Raw genomic sequence first — 17591 nt, forward strand, 5'->3', positions numbered from 1 at the left:
CAGGAAGAGGGGAGGGGGAAGAGTCTTCGGCTGATGCTGCGCCGCCAAGTGGCTTACGAGTGCAAATACTCGCAGATACGGGAGACTTGTGCAGTATCTCTCTGTACACACCGAGTACTCTCTATACTGTATCTTGGTATGGATGGGAAAAGAGGACGTCCAAGGTCTTGGAGTCTTGGTGTCATCCTTGTCGTCTTGTGGTCAGATCTTCAGGCTAATTGGACATACTGTAACTTACACCTGCGAAAGAGCCCCATCTCACCGTTCCGTCTTGCCGCACGGTCATCTTAGATCCAGGTCCTTTAACCAGTCAAGGAATAGTGAACGAGGATTTATATGAGCCATTTTCCCTTCGCTACTCCGTAAAAAGACCCCTCAACTTCCACAATATCTACTACGACTAGGCCTCGGGAATGCAGATGGACATGGACATGGAAATTAGTGCATCCCCACGAGGTACGACAATCGTTGGGCAATTGAGGCTATGCTGCAGTAGTCATGACATATGTGGAGTTTCATGACTACAGCTGTCAATCGATGGACTGTGCTAAGATGAAAGGTCACCACCAGAGCTAAAACTTGATCACTTCCCAGATATATCCCTCAAACGACAGTGCTAACGTTTCGACTGCTGGTAGAAGGACTCCAACCAGGAATCCAAAAATCCCTCATGCATGTCGGCGAACGGCGACTATCTCCTCGTGCTAACTCTCCTCTTCACGCAGCGGAAATGCCTCTCTAGGTACAACGCCAGCCATGCTAAAATCACCCTAGACAAGTCTGCAGGTCTAGCTTCTATACACCTCCGACTCTGAAGTCTCAGAAGCCCGACGAGGCTGTAGCTGATAAGACGCCTCGCCCTTGGCCGCATCCAAGCTGATATGGAATGTGGACGCAAGGTAAGATGCGTATCGAAAGCGATATGCATCTGTGATGTGGTCCATCGTCGGGCTCCGACCGGCAATAGTAGGGCTGGCTATTCTGGCATCAGCTTACTTCTTCATCATGATAAAACAGGTGGAAATGACCTGTGGCCGTGGTGATTTTAGTCAAGGCTTTGGCCCCGGAAGGCTTCCAGACGATGATAGCTTCAGGAGCCGTCGTAGAAGGGACTGGTGCCATATCGTTGATGTATAGAAGGTGGAAGTTTTGAAAGTAGCAACTGTAGGGAGCAATCGACGCACCAGAAACCTCCGGGCTTCTGTGGTCCTGTTGAAAACTTGGATGCAGGCTGCGTCTCTCAAACACTGTGACTCCTGCCAGAGTAACCCTGGTGTCCTTGGACTGAGGTCTTATATACAGCTGCTTCTAGGCCTCGGCTTGGAAAAACATCTCCCCCGACTGTTTTGCATCTATATGCAGCGCCGGACACCAGATCGGACCCCCTGAAATCCTCCCAGACCATATGCGGATGCTTTCTTGTGCGTCATTGCTAATGCCAAAATATACTCTTGCAGACCTGAAGTTTGTATGAGCCATTAATGTCCGCACTAGAGAAGGAATCACAGCTGTCGTCGGACATGCTGTCGAGATGTTTGCGTTTTCGAGGTGCAGAAATTAGTACCCAATTTCATACCATGCTCACCAGGGTGACGTTTCCTGTCGGACAACCACAATGCGAAATGTATGTCTAGAGGTTTGTGCAAGCTCACCTGAGAAGTCTAACTTGTCACAGATTCCTAGTGTGATATCCATCGATATCATAGCGAAGCTTGTTTGTTGTTAGTTTGCGCCCTCGCAGCAGCTTTAGTGACAGAGAGTGGTAGTGCTTTTGACCTGCACGCATTGGTATTTTGCCCAGAGATGGGGAATTTTGATTGATCGTCGCGGGTATCGTGTGAGAGTTAAGCTCCACTCCTAGGCCATTTAAGAATCTCAGGTAGGTATACGGGGTTTTCATCAAACAAACCAGGTGTGTTGGATGAATGTACTCGAAGATGCTTACTGTACTGAGTACCGAGTAGACCAGGGTGCGAGGACGAGTACGAGTACGAGTACCAACCACTGGCTTGGCGCGGGGAATGGTTCTTCCGGGGTCCGGCAGCCTCAATCTTTTCCTCCTGTCGCATTTCATTTCTACGCATGTATTTTCTTCTCGGTCAATTAATTATTCCATCAATTTACATCTCGATCACCCACTTGCTTCCTTTCGATTGACAGGGAGCTTCTCAATCCGCAGTTTATAGGTCCCGACATGTAACGATTGTACGAAAGAATATTCATCCTACTCCACATGTTTTTCGCTTCCTCTTTTGGAGCATGTATCAAAGATGTCAGCCAGCCCATTCACCGTGATCGCATACAGAAGCATATGTACCAATGATCTGGCAAGAATTGCCGCATGGGATACCCGGATAGGTAATGGGAATCGGAAAGCGGGTAGTCGACAACGTCTCTGGCTGCGACAAGGCTGAATGTGGTTGCTCAAAGGCTGCCGAGAGGGTGCATCGTCGACCCCTTAATCAATCAAGACTTCAGCGCTTCGTCAAAGTTTTTCCCTACTACTATTTTTATGCCAAAGCTCACTTGGCTTCCCAAAAGCATGACCCGACTTGAAGTTATTGTACCTATTGATTCATCTAGACCGGCACCATTGAGGTACGTGCCCTTAATATCACGCACGGCCCATACCGCCCATGTGGGACAAGATGTCCACGCGGTTTGCAAGTACTACGAGTACTATTCACTCCGTATTGCCGATCAACTATTGCCATTAGACTTGAGATCAAGTTCCCAATGGCTCAACGCCGACAAGGGAGAAAAATGCATATAAAGCACAAGATGGCAGCGTTGCACGGTTCATGGGTTCTCCCCAGCCTCTTAATCATAAACAATCTGTCAAAACTTTACACCCGGACGAGTGCGCATACTCATCGCCATCACCTCCACCACCATCATGCATTTCCATCTCAACAGGGCTGCTATTCTGATCATTGGGGCTTCGTCCCTTGCTGTCGCGTCGCCCGTTCGAAGGCAGAATAATGGAACAGGATCTTATGAGATCAAATGGAAGCCTTGTTCAAACACTACCGACATCCCAAATCTTGATTGTGGAACCCTCGAAGTACCCATGGACTGGAACAATACCGGAGGCAGCAAGATCAAGCTTGACGTAGCCCGCCTCAGGACCAACGGCACCAACAACCTCGGCAGCATCTTTTTTAACCCCGGAGGTCCAGGAGGGCCGGCTCGCGATACGTGTGCAGGCCTATCCCAGGACCCGGGCGACTTCAGCGAGCTCTTGGATCACTACGATCTAATCTGCCCTGACCCTCGAGGCGTCGGGCCCAGCACGCAAGTCGTGTGCGACGACGATCTCTGGGCGTCGACCCCTTCCTACTTCGTCGACGACGAAGCCTCGTGGGAGAAGGTCCTCGAGTTCAACAAGGCCCTGGGAGAATCCTGCCTCAATCTGACCGGACCGCACATGGGATTCTTGGACACCGCGTCCGCGGCCAAGGACCTCGACGCGTTACGCATCGCCGTCGGCGACGACAAATTCAACTACCTCGGTTTCTCCTACGGGACGCAGCTGGGAGCACGCTACGCCGAGCTCTTCCCCGACCACATCGGCCGTATGGTTCTCGACGGCGGCGTCGACCCTTCTCTGTCCGAGTACGAAAGCTACGTCCAAGGCAACTGGGCCATGAACGACGAACTCGTGCGGTTCTTTGAGTGGTGCGACTACAACTCTTCCTGCGCACTGCACAACAGTAACAGCAGCGACAGCACTGGCAACTCATCCACGGCCGCCATTTGGGACACCCTGATCGCTCGGGCCAACGAAACTCCGATCCCTGCCCCGGGATGTGCCGCAAACGCCACCGGAGGGCTCGCGGGGACCTGCAAAGTGAACGCCACGGGCTACGACATCATCTTCAAGCTGGAGAACATCTTCCAGCGGTACGCCAACTGGCCGGCGCTGTCGCAGGCGATGAAACAGGCCACCGAGGGCAACGCGACCCTCCTTTCCGTGGACTTTGACCCCCTGGCCTACGCCAACCTGGCCATCGGGTGTCTGGACAACCCGACCGAGTCGACCACCTACGACGAGCACGTCACCCTGCAGAACCTGGGCAAGGCCATGTTCCCCCACGCCCTGGGCAGTAGCATGCAGCTGCAGTTTGCGACCACGTGCATCGGGTGGCCCTTCAAGCCCAGGAACCCGCCCCACATGTTCAACTCGACCGCCGGGGATGGCCTGTCCCCGATCCTCATCGTCAACGCCGACCACGACCCGGCCACGGGCATCTCCGAGGCCGTGGGCTTGCACAGGCAGATCCCCAATTCGATCTTCCTCTCTCGCACCGGAGACGGACACACGAGTTACGGCGCCGACGAAACCCTCCGTGACGCCATGAACGCCTGGTTGATCAACGGGACCATGCCGGCCCAGAACACGGTGGTCGTGGAGGACCTGGATTGGGTTCCGACGTAAAGAAAAGAGTGATTTGATTATCCGTGGGATGTCGTGTCAAACACCCCGAGGTCGGATATATAATTATATTTACAATTGTGACATGGTGAGATATTCAAAATGTTAGTTACAATACTTCTCCCTCGTCATTTATCATTGTCGACAGCAAAGGACTCTGATGGCCCTGAGTTACGAGTAAATAGGGGCGTCCTCGACGTCACGTGCGAGGCTGTGTTCTGTAAGGGACTGAGTATCGCATATATCCTGATCGTGACACACTTACGACGATGCTGTTGAAAATTCAGGTGTGGACTTTGCCTGTTTTGAAGGAAGAAGATAATGATTGTTTATCAATACAATTAATGCCTCTTGAAAGGCTCCAAAAAAATTGACCCTTGCTCGATCAAATCACTACATTGTATACAGTGTACAATGTGCAGCACGCAGCTGGAGTTGTCGAGACCCATTCCCCTCATTCTCTTCTCCTTGCTGATCCCCCTTTCTCCCTCGAGTCGCCAAAGCCTAGATACCCAACCTTCTAACTGGCCCGATCACCTGGGCCGGAAGGAATCTTGACTCCTTACTGCCCCCCATCGACAGCAGCCCAAGGATTGACCGACAAAAACTTACCTTCCACCATGCAAGTGTCTTGGATGGGAGGTGGCATCTTGTTCCTCCACCCCCAGCTGTCCGTCGGGCCCGTGGTGTGGTAATCATCCCCGACGACCTTTTGACCACTGACCACGTCCTTGCCGAAGGTGGTGCGGTTGAAAACTCGAAACACGGCTTCGGGGGCGTACGCCGACACCGAGTGGCCCGAGTCAAAGACCCTGGTGAACGAGAGCTGACCAAACTGTTTGACGACGCCGGTCTTTGCGTTTTTGGAGACGAGACCTTGGAGTTCTTGGTAGCCCGCGGTGGACACGAACCCATTTTGGTGTTTCCACGACGCGGCCTTGGCGGTGGCTTCGCCTCCGGTCCAGGGGCATCGGTAGTCACGGTCCCCGAAGACCATGGCGACCTTGACCCCGTCGCCCAGCAGGTACTCCAGGTTGACCAGGCCCGCTTGGCGGGATGAGTCTCCCGTCCCCGGGATGGGGCTGTCGGGAACGAACCCGAGCAGGGCGGTGATGACGTTGGAGTCCCAAGTCCAGTTCAAGGGCAACCCCAGAGAAGATTGAACCTCGGGGAGGTTGAGGTATTGAGCCACGGGAAGGTAGTAATTACACTGGTCGGGAGTTTCAATGGCGACGTCAAAGACTGAAACCTAAAAAAAAACAAAACCAAGGGACAAAAAGGTTAGTTCTTGCATCTTACCAAAAAAAGGGGTGGGGGAGTGAGGAGTAAGGAGCAAGCGGGATGCTTGCAAAAATGTCACTCACATTGTGTAGTTCATTCACCAAGCTGACGATGGTCGAGCAATACAGAAAAGAATCTTCGCAAATCTGGTTGACGGTGGCATTGGCGGCAGAATAAGCGGCGTCACCGACATTCCCAGCGTGACGACATTGCTTGATCATGTCGAGACAACCTCCGGGCTTTGTAAGGTTGGTTTGTGCTTCGTCGTAAATGTCCTGAGGGAGGAACTTGACGCCATAGGTGTTGTTGTTTGCAAACTCGAGGTATCCCTCCATCAGATACTCGAAATCCATACAGCCGTTCGTGATGCCGATCGAATCAACCTTCAAGGCCTTCTTCTTCAGTGGGTGTGTGTCTGTAAGGTTCTTGAGGTTCTTGCTGATTTGTGCAGCTGTCTCCGGCACCCAGAAGCCGCCATACGAATTGCCCCATATGCCGACACTCTTGGATGTGGTGTTGTACTGCGGGAATGATGAGAACCAGTGCTCTGCAAAGCGCCACAAGGCTCTCCCTGCGGCGACAGTCGTGTTTGCCGTGGTCGACGGATCTTGATCTGAATATGTTCCATACCCAAATGTGCCATTTACGACCGGACGAGAAGCGGCGGTGAAGTTTTCTGGAGTAACGTTCAACGATGCAAGGTCGTATGTGCCATTCACGAGGGAACTGTACGACAGCCCTGTTTGCGTCGGTTGATCGATGTACAACATGTTGACATTGTTGTTGAAGGACCAGGGGTTCAAAACGGTATCGTTCCCGTAGAGGTTGGCGTAGCACGGTCCGCTTTCGCTGGACAGAGCAGCATAGGTCGAAGCCTCGCCCGGCCCACCTGCCAGGTAGATCCCAAGAGGAGCCGAGGCTGGGTTGTGGCGAGCTTCGAAATACATGAAATACGTGTTCATGTCATAGCCTCCAAGATCAGCTAGCAGGTGACCTGGAAGATGGACATATCCACTATAGGTCTTGACTCCGGGCGTTGTCTCGCATATTTCGGTCTGTAATCCATCAGCTTGGGGTAGTACAGAAAATTCAACCCTATGCTCACCTCCTTCCAGGTGATCTTGACGTCTTTATTGACCGTGGACGTGGTTGTCGTCAGACCCGAGGGCGTTGGAGGAAATTGTGCAAGTGTCAATGGTAGAGCAGCGACGCCCAATAGAGTACTGAAGGTCTTCATTGCTGGACGCGGGACGGATGACAAGGCGTGTTGAGGTGTGTGCATCGTATATCCATAGCTAGCCTGCTGTGGTTTATATACACTGACGCAGTAGAGAGCACCTGCGTCGGAAGCCTGATGGAATAAGGTGTGAATAGAAATCTCGCGTTCCCCCTCTGTAAAGGGTTAATCAGGATACAAGCTCATCCTTTAGTATAGAGAGTTTGCAACTAGCTGTGGCTAAGACCCGCCGTTAGATTGTCCAGGACAAGGTCCACGGCGGTTTGATGCAGGCATACTGGAGTACCGAGTATCAGGGCAGGGAAATTTGGGCGTAGTGGATATGATCCACGTCAGTGCCTCGTCGTTGCATATGAGGCTGAAGCATGCCCCGGGTGATGATTGTTTTCAATTGATCATGGACCCAGCCTCGATGGACAGAAGACACTCTTGTTTACACGATTTCGAATATGTGTAATAGACCATTGGATGTGGATTTGGCCCGGATAGGGTTAGCGTATACGAGTTGGCCAGGAAAGGCATCATTGGGGGCTGACAACGAGTTCTCGTTTGCTAGGATGGAATGAGGAACAGTATGAGATGGTGGCCTGAACAGAGTAATGATATTATCGAGGTGGCAGACCGGTATTCGTAGCACACTCAGCCTTCAAGCACTACGTCCTTGAACAGCTGGGTTAACTAATTTCCCACACTGATGAGGAGGCTTGACAAGTATGGGTAAATGTCAGCAGCCACGATTCAGGGAATTGGTTTTGCATGATCATCTGGGCAGCAGATATCCTGCAATTTGGTCAGGATGTTGATGTTCCGAATTCATGGTATTGCATCGAGGAACGAGATTTCAACTCATGGCAGTCGGGCTTTCGCGTCGATGGTTAAAGAAGGGCGGCTAAACGCCGGAGCCTGATGGGGGTGTTTTGTCAGCCAGCCTTACCGCAGCCTATTGGCTTTTAGCCCCAAGAACTCCAAGGCTCCTTGCTCTCTTGTCATGCCCGCTGATCCCGCCCGCATCGTCATCCGCAACCTCCAGGCTACGTGCTTCGTGGGCAATCTGCTTCTCAACTACTAAAAGATACGGGTTGAAACTCGAACTCAACATCACTGCTCAAACTCACACGAACTGATCTTGACTTTATTCTACCCTTCAATTCCCTCGACCCGTGTTCAACCTTCACGATTCTCTCGAGAGATAGCCAGGAATAACTGCCTATCGCTCACCATCAGCCGACCAACCATCCGCAGCATCTTAGTATTTGTACAAGTTCAGGAGAGCGACAATAACACAAAAATGTCCGGCCTTGAGAAGGCACTCTTTAATCTCAAGGTAATACTCTTCCCTCCGAGTGCCCTTTATAACTGAAGGCAACTCCACAGAACACACTGCGTTCTTCCCTAAGCGCCCCGCGTTACATACTGTGTCATGGGACAACTCGCGAAAATCACCCTCACTGACACATACCTCTCTGTCTCCATAGTTCACCTCGAAACAACTGAACCGGCAAGCTGCCAAAGCCGACCGCGATGCCCGCGCCGAACAAGCCAAACTCAAGAAAGCCCTCACCCAGAACCCCCCTCAACCTCAAATCGCCCGCCTGTACGCCACGAACTCGGTCCGAAATTCCCAACAGAGGATTCAGCTCTTGACGCTGGCCGCGCGCATCGACGCCGTCGCCGCGAGGGTACAGACGGCCATCACCATGCGGACGGTGACGGGGTCGATGGCGCAGACGGTCAAGGGGATGGACGCGGCCTTGAAGAGCATGGACCTGGAAAAGATTGGCACGGTGATGGAGAAGTTCGAGTCACAGTTTGAAGATCTCGATGTGGTCAGCGGGTACTACGAAGGGGTGGCCGGCGGCGTCGAGAGTCAGCAGGTCGGGGTAGAAGGTCAAGGGGAAGTGGACGCTCTGATGAACAGGGTCGCCGACGAAGCTGGTGTCGAGTTGTCGCAGGAGATGGAGCAAAAGGTGCCCGAGCACGAACTGCAGCAGGCCGAGAGTGCCGAGAGGGCGAAACTCGAGGAAGGGTTGGGTGATAGATTACGAGCATTGAGAAATTGAGCGGGATTCCGAGACAAGAATCGGCCATGAAATAACTTTCTATGAACGACAACGAGGGCACGACAGACCATGGGGGATAGCATCACCTTAGGATATGATCCTGCTGATTCGAGACAGGTGGTTACGCAGGGTATCTTGCAGGGGCGGTTATATTCCATTTGTTTATACGGAGTAACATCGAGAGGTTCTTATTCCTCGGTCTTCAGGGCGTCCCAAGTGGACATCTACTTGTCCATCTCTTCTACGTTTGTTCCCGCGTACGCAACCACTCCTTTTTCTTCCGACTTCCATCACGATCTTTCCTTTTTCAACGCAACCAATCGCTCCTCTCCTCGCTTCTTCACGAGCTCATTGTCCTTGATGATCTGTTCCCTGGCGCCGACCCAAGCCTTTCGTTTCCCCATGTCAAACAGGCGCCACATGGCGGGTGAAAATACTCCGTTCTTGCACAGGCTGTAAAAGTCTCGATCGTGCCACCAAAACCGCCACGCCTTCCGACTGAAAGTCCCGAAATGCTCGAGCATGCCCAAGCCCGCGGTCTCGTTGACCCAGGATACGTAGTCGGGCGGGTCGACGAAGGCGACCACGAAGCTGTGCGTCTCGGAGGGCTTGGCGCGCTCGACGATGCCCCGGCGCCAGGCCAGGTGTCGCGCGCGCCACCTCTGCATCTCGGACAGGGAAGGGAGCGGCGACGCGTTCCCGCGCCAGATTTGACTTACCGCCATGGCCGAAAGCTCGAACTGGACCAGGCCCGAGAAGACGATGGCCGAGTACCCCAGAAAGGCGAGCGAGTTGCGGATCCCCGCGTCCTCGTGGATCGGAAAGATGTTTCTGTACAGGTTCGGCGGTTGGCCGCGGACGGGGAACGGGTCGTACTCTTCTGGGCGGCAGGGAGACGCAAAATCGTAGCCCGTGCAGTAGATGATGGCGTCGATGTCCTCGAGGACTCTCCCGTCGGTGAGCCTGACGGTCTTGGGTCCCGTGATCCCGTCGACGGCGGCGACGGGCGTGGCGAATCCTGATTGCAGGTGCGGGTAGATGGCGTCGCCGACGAGAGGGGTCACGGTCGCAGCTGACGGGTGAGGCTTGAGTCTCCATTCTTCAGGTTGGTTGGGGAACGCGGCCGAGCTCATGGAGGCGAGGATCTTGTTCATGACCCACGCCCACGCTCTGGGGAACCATGCTTCCATGAACAGCTGGATGAAGACCAACCCGAGTGTCTGGCCGACGTCCATTGCTCGACCGTCGGGCATGAAGCGTGGCAACTAAAACCAGGAAGAAAAAGTTTCAATTAGTCTGACTAGAGGGTGGAACGAGGGGAGGAGGAAGAAGAACAACAGAGGGGAAAACAGTCAATGGTAGTAGTACCAAGACAAGGCCGATCCTATGAGCAATGTACACCTTCTTCGCGTACCCATGGAGTTCAACCGTGAGATCTTGTGCCGTGGCATGTAGACCGACCAACAGGACATTCTGGTCCTTGAATCGTGACGGATGGGGGAAGTTGACGGAGTGCATTGTCGTGCCTTGGAACTTGTCGATGCCCGCTAGCTTTGGCGTTTTCGGCGACACGAACGACCCCGTACAGATCATGACCTTGTCGAACCTCTGTGTCTGCGCGATGCCGTCTTGTTGTTGGTCTCGCTTGATCGACTTAATTTCGGCGTCGAGGCGAATATGTCGTCGTAGGTCAAAGTGGTCACAGTAACTCTCGAGGTAGCCGTGCAATTGTTTGGCGGTGGGATAGTCATCGTAATGGTCTGGGAAAGGGTAGTCCGAGATGGAGCTCCGGAATCGACTGCTGTTGAAGACCGTGTGCTCTGTGACAGAGATGGAGGAATCCTCCCAAGACTGTTTCCATAGACCACCGACGTACCCTCGCTTTTCGAAGCCGCTCACTTCGAACCCGACTTCTTTTAGGTTCTTCATGGCCATCAGCCCAACAGGGCCAGCGCCGACAACTGCTACCGTGACGGGCATTTTGCAGAACATCCCGAATTGGGGATCTGTTTTGATTCACACACTCACACCTCACAGGGGATCGGCTTCCTAAGTCATTGTCTTTCTCAAGACACCTCTCGAACTATGAACACTCAAATGCAGGTCTCTAGCGACATAAATGAATGGGGTTTGTGGACTTGATATCATCTTACCAGAACACCCTCGGAACCATGCATGATTTTGGGTTTAATGGACAAGATGACTTGGACGCCTTATATTCGATACGAGCGCAGAGTGTCTTGGCCTCTCTGACTGGACTGGACTGGACTTACTGTGTATGCGCGTCCTTGTCGGACAAGGTCATCTTCAAAACGAAAAGTTGATCACTGGAAAAGCAGGATGACGGTTCATTACTCTCATGCGGCGAGTCTTGTCACTCGTGCATCTCCTGACGAATGGGCCGCCTGATATGCTGATAGCGTGTATCCCCTGGCGGCATACGCGTGCTGATACAGTTTCCTCATCGCACATGTCATCGTCGATATCGTACAGAAGCAGTACTTTCACGAATCTGTAGGATCGCGCAGCTGGTGCCGTATGAGGAGGACAACAAATGCAGGAACCCACTCACATTCAGACAGCCATTCGGCTGAACTCATATCAGTGTGCATTGTAGGGTGTGGGTCATCCAATGAATAGTTTGCGACAATGGTGAGCCATCGTTGAAGTAAACATAACTGCCTTGGGGATTACTCATACGAAGAGTCTCATCGAGTCCCCTTGAAGTCCTAGCGTCTTACGAATAACAACAACACGGATGATGCCGGGGACGGAGAGGGACAAAACACTCATCATCCGCTCACGTGATCAACTCCATCATCAATGACTTTTGTTTGCCGCAAATAACCGCCGGATGCCGCAAATAGCACGGAAACCACACGGACCCCGGGCAGTGTCAGCACATCTTCCTCAAGCAGCCGAACACTCTGAAAGGCATGCTCGTGCCGTTGGCCTTATGTGTCATGTATCTACAGAGAAAGCAAAATAGACATTGTGCCTTGCAAGTGGAAAGGGACGGTACTATTCTCATTGAAAAGGGATAATCGTTTCATCGTGCAACGGATATCTGTGGGTTGTAATAATCCGAAATCTCCTTCGTCAGCGCCTCCCTCACGATCGAACCGCATAGCTTCGCGTATGGGTTCGTCTTCACTGCGAGTTGTCGAGCAGTCTCATTCCCGTATCGCCCGCCGATACCTAGTTCCCGACTCGCTGCTTCCTCCAGAGAGTCCCTTGTCTCGTCTTTGAGACTGGGAACGGCGTCCAACATTCCACGGTTCCTCTCGGATTTACTGGCCATCAGGAGAAGGTAGCCCCTGTGTGTATGAGCTGATGCGAGCACTTTCGCATCCATCCGACTGACGGTATCGCGTATTGTATTTGGTGTCGCCAGTGAGATGGCACGAGCAAGATCCTGGAATATCTCCGCCACAAGGCCTGGGCTGCCCGGCAAATCTGCATCCTTGATCAACAGTCGTCGAACTTGAGCTCTGTTGTTGAAAGCCGAGGCATAGGATGGTTCATCTTCAATTATAGCCGTCAGTTCGGAAAGGGCATATTGAATGTTGGATATAGATGGCTTCTCCTGGTCGACCAGTCGTAGTACACGCCGTTCTCGTTCCTGGATTCTTCGTATCGACGAAGAGTTGGAGTCCCCAGGGAGACTCTTGTCGATCTGAATGGTACTTGACAAGGAGGATTCAGGGTCGAACAACGCTCCTAACACCGACGAATCATTCTTGGTCAGTTGAGGTGCAATCATTTTTGTCTGAGGATAGGACCGTCCGTAGTTGCAAGATTGCACAAGTTTAGGATATGTGATTGTTTAGTCAACTGGAGGAATATTGTTCTCCGTTGCCAATGCAGTGATTTAAAGTAGGCAAAATAGCTAACTGGTGAATCGGCTCAGAGATAACGCGGTGGCACCACATCATGCTGGTCACAAGGACGGGCCGGGTCCACCCCAGTGTTGTAACAAGGAAAACCATTAGTATCCGTGCCCACCCACAACAGTAACAGATAAAGATACCTCACTCGCAGTGGCAGTGCCGTGCCTTTCCAGATTTTGTAGCATTGATAAGACGGAGGTTCATCTCGGACACTATCTGTGATTCTGCTGATATCACTGGACTTGACCTTTAACATCGTAACCCACATTTTGAAGTTGATATTGCGACCATGGCCCCAATCGCCCTAGCACCTACACCTGTACCAAGTCATGAACTTGCCAGCACGTTCCAAGACCAACATTCTCGCCAGACGCTTCCACAAACATCGAAAAAGGTTGCCAGATACCAAGGCTATGATCACGTTCATTGGTGGGTTGGAAACGCGAAGCAGGCGGCTGCTTATTACATCTCCCAGATGGGGTTCGAAAAGATCGCCTACCGTGGACTCGAGACAGGTTCCAGAGTTGTTGCCTCACACGTGGTGCGCAATGGAGACGTAACCTTCGTTCTCACTTCGCCGTTACAAAGCTCAGATGCAACCAATGCCTCGCTGTCTGAAGAAGAACGACAAACGCTCAAGGAGATGCAGGACCATATGAGAGCACACGGTGACGCGGTACGCGACGTAGCTTTCGAGGTCGACGATGTGGCCGCGGTGTATGATGCCGCCGTATCGAAGGGAGCACATTCGGTGCATCCACTGAAGACCATAGGTGACGAGAATGGTTCAGTGACCTATGCTCAAATCCGGACCTATGGAGACACCATTCACACCTTGGTCGAACGCCATCAGTATCAAGGCCCATTCCTTCCCGGCTACCGAGCAGTCAGCGAGGTTTCTAGGGCATCCAAATACTTACCAGATGTCAATCTGATGCATGTGGATCATTGTGTAGGCAATCAAGATTGGGATGAAATGGAGGCTGCTTGTGAATATTATGAGAAAGCTCTTGGCTTCCATAGATTCTGGTCGGCCGACGACAAAGACATCTGTACCGATTATTCGGCTTTGAAATCGATAGTCATGGCCAGCCCAGATGAAAGGATCAAGATGCCCATCAATGAACCAGCCAAGGGCAAAAAGAAGTCCCAAATTGAGGAATATGTCGACTTTTATAACGGCGCTGGGGTGCAACATATCGCCTTGAGGACAGAAGACATCATCACCACGGTGACCAACATGAGAGAGCGAGGTATCGAGTTCATCAGCGTCCCAGATACCTACTATGAAGCAATGTCCAAAAGGCTGAGCTCTGCAGGAATGAAGTTGAACGAGGATTTTGCCAGGCTCAAAGAGCTGGGCATCCTGATTGATTTCGATGAAGGTGGTTATCTCTTGCAGCTCTTCACGAAGCACTTGATGGATAGGCCAACCGTCTTTGTCGAGATCATTCAGCGAAATAACTTCTCTGGCTTCGGAGCAGGAAACTTCAAAGCTTTGTTCGAGGCGATTGAGAGAGAGCAGATGGCCAGGGGCAATCTCTAATTCTGTTTGACATCGCAAAACTCCATTGTCAACTGTGCTGAGAGCGTTTTCCAAGGTCAGTTGTTTAGGCTAGCGAATGACATTTCCTGCTAAAGCTGTGTGTGAACCGCCTTCAGAGTTTAAGGGCCAATATATCGGAAGGCGTAATTTGTAACGAGGCACATGCCTCTAAATATGTAGGAGAAGAGATAAGAAGAGATTTGACGGGAGAGTGTTGACATGACATGGGAAAAAGAAAGGGAAATGTAGCTAAGGCTTGAGGCTTGGCTGGTACAGAGTAGGTAGTTACGTACGAGTACGAGAATGGGCCACCAGCGCCTAAAGTGATAATTGATTAGGGCGCCCATAGGCCTGTCCACCCTTTCTTTAACTGCTCCCGAAGTCCCTAACCCTTCTACACTACGGCTTTCTGTACTCATACTCACCTCCTGGGCCCTACAGCGCCATCCCCTCCCCCACCGACAAATATCTTGGTTGGGATCATGCAGGATATTCGAATCAATATTGTAACAGGATGAGTGACAGTACCCCGCCCTCGTCGCGTGTCAAACAAGCCTGTGAGCCTTGCAGGTAAGGATACGTGGTGTTGTCTTCAATTCGCTGAGACCTTACCGGTATATCAGGAGAAAGAAGACCAAATGTCCTGGCGAGAGACCAATTTGCTCTTTTTGCAGCAGGCTCAATCAGTCATGCACGTACCCTGTCTCAAGCATTGCGCCGGCTGTCAACCGGGTCGAGAAACCTCATCGCACTCCAAGAACAAAGGTAATGGTTCGTTTACGAGTGCATAAACCAATTCTAAACCCATTTGCACAGGATCGTCGCCATTCCGGAGACCGGGTTGACAGATTGGAAGCACGAGTCGAGCAGATACTGGGGGCTCTCAAGTCAGTTGCAACCACCGTCCTTCGTGAGGGAAGCGTCGCGAATTTTGTTTTGCTCCGATGAACCTATCGCGCCCAAGCCAGCCGGAGACCCTTCTTTTGACTGGTCAATCTTTGATCGAGATGACTTGTTTGCATAAACACGCAATGTTTACACTGACTTACGTCCTGATTCTACACAGTACACTAGTCGACCGACAGCCAAGCGAAGGCTCGTCCAATCCGCTCCGAAACGCCTCAACACCCTTCGGTCGGAGCCCTTCATCCGACTCAGGCCATGGCAATGCAGACCATGGCGCAGTGTTCAATGTCTCTCAAAGGTAAGCGCTCACCTAACCCGAATCATATTTGAGGAGAGCTGGTATCGTACGAAAATTCCGGGCAAATCATTCAGATCCAGCTGAATGAACACCACAGGTTGTTGGGCTTGAGACGACATTGGAAGTCAAGTCTCTTTTGCCCGCCCTAAATCTGCAGCTTCGGCGGGATAGCGGCCACATGGAATGTCGAGATTTCCTTGAGTAGTTCTAACGTTCCACAGGCCATATCCTCCTCCCGAAGTGCTTCAATCTCTGCTCCAGATATATATCGAACGGATAGCCGATCAACCATTACCGCTTTTCGAAACTTCTGCCCTCCGTCCAAGCGAGCTCTCCGGAGCTCTACTCAACAGTTTCCTGGCACTCACTGTACGATTCTCTCGAGCTTCATTTTTTGCCAACATCCAGTCCAAAGCAGTAGAGTACTACAAGTCTGCTGCACGGGATGAGTTATTTCGCTACGCCGCAGAACCGACAGGCTCAATAGCAGCGTTGCAAGCATTATGCTTACTCTGCTTGGCTGAAATCTATGATGGCAAAATGGTCAGCGCTTGGATGGCTTCCGGGGTAGCTGCTCGAGTAATCATATGCTCAAATCTAGCAATATTGGAGGCCGGAAGACCGTCGGCACGAAAATCAGAATTTTCAAGGTGTTGTTGGAGTTTACTGGTTCTTGATCGGATTCATGGCAGCAGTCTCAGAACCATACCTGCTATCTCTGACGAGGGAATACTGCCCGAAATGCCAACAGCTACCGCGTGCGCATTGGAACATGTTCGCGTGGCAGAATCCACACGCCCCAACGAAGAGAAAGATGAAGGCATCAGATCTTACTCTCTACAACTGTTGATCACCTGGGGACGTTTGATGCAATACCTCAAGAGCGTCAAACAAGGTAATCGCGAATACGGATGGGAAGCCAATTCCGGTTACGCTCAGATAAGGGCTCGAATGTCCGAATTCGAGACAATCTTTCCCGAGGCGCATCGCTTCACGAATACAAAGTTCTATGAAAAGACGAGCGCCGAACTGAACAACGACAGAGCATACTGGGCACCTTGGATCTTCACACAGTGTATCTATCATACCATCCACTGCACTTTGAACCACCCATTCCTCCACGTTGCTCGCATCCATGGCGAGCAAAAACTGCGATCTCCATCTTTCTTACAGCACGCGATCGACCAAACCATTCTTCACTCTAACTGGGTCATTCAACTGCTCACTCTCTGTGAAGAGAGAGACTTCAAGATCTATGATCCATTTGTCGCCCACTTGGCCGCTATGATAGCAACAGCTCAATTCTTTTTGAGGTTCTCCAAAGATGAAGCTCTTGGTTCAAGGGCTACCAGAGCCTTTGAGAGGTTACAAGACTTTGTGGCTAAATCAGCAAGTGACTATCCACACCTTCTGCATACAGTATGTCCTCCCCTTTTCAAAAGAGCGACGGGTAAAGGTCTGTGCAAGCTGGAAAGCTCTAAAGCTTAGAACTTGACACTTATTCATAAGCGAGGGATCGAATGACTGACGATTGGTCTTTAGAAAGCTAAACTATCCAAACTCGCACAATTGGCCGCCCCGTACAACGATGCTACACGATCAGTACAACCGCCGAAAGTTGAGACGGCCTTACTCTGGGATTTGCTTGACTATGCTGTATCTTCGTCACCGACCACGAGCAGCGGCGGAGGACCGGTGGATGATGTCGAGTTGAGCGTGAACACGCAATTTCTCTTGCCAATGGACCAAACCACGACTCACTCGGCACTGGGAATCATTCCGATATCGAACAATAGCCCGGAGTCCTTTCCTTCTAACTTCTGGGAAGACCCGGCATTGGCTTTCGATATGGCAGACTTCTCAAACTTGCCTGACATGTCAGCCTTTGCAATGCCCAAGGACGCCTGGGTCAACGGGCTCCTGTGATGAGTCAAAAAC

The 17591-nt window shown here is 51.7% G+C and overlaps 8 protein-coding genes across 8 annotated transcripts; 4 read left to right on the forward strand and 4 right to left on the reverse strand.

The window, feature by feature from the left end:
* Positions 1–273: 273 nt before the first annotated feature.
* PV06_00567 (uncharacterized protein) lies at positions 274–1942 on the reverse strand. The gene is made up of 2 exons (XM_016401081.1): positions 1029–1942; positions 274–976 (listed from the first exon to the last, which is right to left on the reverse strand). Exons 1-2 carry the CDS (start codon positions 1120–1122, stop codon positions 789–791), a joined length of 282 nt encoding a protein of 93 aa, XP_016268134.1. The 5' UTR covers positions 1123–1942; the 3' UTR covers positions 274–788.
* Positions 1943–2086: 144 nt separating this feature from the next.
* PV06_00568 (uncharacterized protein) lies at positions 2087–4805 on the forward strand. The gene has a single exon (XM_016401082.1). The coding sequence runs from the start codon at positions 2897–2899 to the stop codon at positions 4436–4438; it is 1542 nt and encodes a 513-aa protein (XP_016268135.1). The 5' UTR covers positions 2087–2896; the 3' UTR covers positions 4439–4805.
* Positions 4806–4883: 78 nt separating this feature from the next.
* On the reverse strand, positions 4884–6953 carry PV06_00569 (uncharacterized protein; the record flags this gene model as incomplete). The annotated part of the gene is made up of 3 exons (XM_016401083.1): positions 4884–5684; positions 5800–6771; positions 6822–6953. 3 exons carry the CDS (start codon positions 6951–6953, stop codon positions 4998–5000), a joined length of 1791 nt encoding a protein of 596 aa, XP_016268136.1. The 3' UTR covers positions 4884–4997.
* Positions 6954–7953: 1000 nt separating this feature from the next.
* Positions 7954–9642, forward strand: PV06_00570 (uncharacterized protein). Its single transcript, XM_016401084.1, has 2 exons — positions 7954–8277; positions 8429–9642. Exons 1-2 carry the CDS (start codon positions 8242–8244, stop codon positions 9011–9013), a joined length of 621 nt encoding a protein of 206 aa, XP_016268137.1. The 5' UTR covers positions 7954–8241; the 3' UTR covers positions 9014–9642.
* PV06_00571 (uncharacterized protein) lies at positions 9155–11520 on the reverse strand. Its single transcript, XM_016401085.1, has 2 exons — positions 10382–11520; positions 9155–10278 (listed from the first exon to the last, which is right to left on the reverse strand). Exons 1-2 carry the CDS (start codon positions 11003–11005, stop codon positions 9304–9306), a joined length of 1599 nt encoding a protein of 532 aa, XP_016268138.1. The 5' UTR covers positions 11006–11520; the 3' UTR covers positions 9155–9303.
* Positions 11521–11966: 446 nt separating this feature from the next.
* Positions 11967–12890, reverse strand: PV06_00572 (uncharacterized protein). The gene has a single exon (XM_016401086.1). The coding sequence runs from the start codon at positions 12774–12776 to the stop codon at positions 12063–12065; it is 714 nt and encodes a 237-aa protein (XP_016268139.1). The 5' UTR covers positions 12777–12890; the 3' UTR covers positions 11967–12062.
* A 167-nt stretch (positions 12891–13057) lies between these two features.
* On the forward strand, positions 13058–14810 carry PV06_00573 (4-hydroxyphenylpyruvate dioxygenase). Its single transcript, XM_016401087.1, has one exon. The coding sequence runs from the start codon at positions 13193–13195 to the stop codon at positions 14447–14449; it is 1257 nt and encodes a 418-aa protein (XP_016268140.1). The 5' UTR covers positions 13058–13192; the 3' UTR covers positions 14450–14810.
* Positions 14811–16193: 1383 nt separating this feature from the next.
* On the forward strand, positions 16194–17579 carry PV06_00574 (uncharacterized protein; the record flags this gene model as incomplete). The annotated part of the gene is made up of 2 exons (XM_016401088.1): positions 16194–17072; positions 17196–17579. The coding sequence occupies 2 exons, from the start codon at positions 16194–16196 to the stop codon at positions 17577–17579; spliced, it is 1263 nt and encodes a 420-aa protein (XP_016268141.1).
* Between the last annotated feature and the right edge of the window lie 12 nt (positions 17580–17591).

Source organism: Exophiala oligosperma (genome assembly GCF_000835515.1).
Source record: "Exophiala oligosperma strain CBS 72588 unplaced genomic scaffold supercont1.1, whole genome shotgun sequence".
In the NCBI taxonomy this organism is placed as follows: Eukaryota; Fungi; Ascomycota; class Eurotiomycetes; order Chaetothyriales; family Herpotrichiellaceae; genus Exophiala; species Exophiala oligosperma.

Coding starts and splice junctions, on each gene's coding strand:
- PV06_00567 (XM_016401081.1), bottom strand. CDS start 1,122: ATGGCACCAGTCCCTTCTACGACGGCTCCTGAAGCTATCATCGTCTGG. Junction 977..1,028: donor TAAAATCACCACGGCCACAG/GTCATTTCCACC, acceptor ATGCCAGAATAG/CCAGCCCTACTATTGCCGGT.
- PV06_00568 (XM_016401082.1), top strand. CDS start 2,897: ATGCATTTCCATCTCAACAGGGCTGCTATTCTGATCATTGGGGCTTCG.
- PV06_00570 (XM_016401084.1), top strand. CDS start 8,242: ATGTCCGGCCTTGAGAAGGCACTCTTTAATCTCAAG. Junction 8,278..8,428: donor AGGCACTCTTTAATCTCAAG/GTAATACTCTTC, acceptor CTGTCTCCATAG/TTCACCTCGAAACAACTGAA.
- PV06_00571 (XM_016401085.1), bottom strand. CDS start 11,005: ATGTTCTGCAAAATGCCCGTCACGGTAGCAGTTGTCGGCGCTGGCCCT. Junction 10,279..10,381: donor ATAGGATCGGCCTTGTCTTG/GTACTACTACCA, acceptor TCCTGGTTTTAG/TTGCCACGCTTCATGCCCGA.
- PV06_00572 (XM_016401086.1), bottom strand. CDS start 12,776: ATGATTGCACCTCAACTGACCAAGAATGATTCGTCGGTGTTAGGAGCG.
- PV06_00573 (XM_016401087.1), top strand. CDS start 13,193: ATGGCCCCAATCGCCCTAGCACCTACACCTGTACCAAGTCATGAACTT.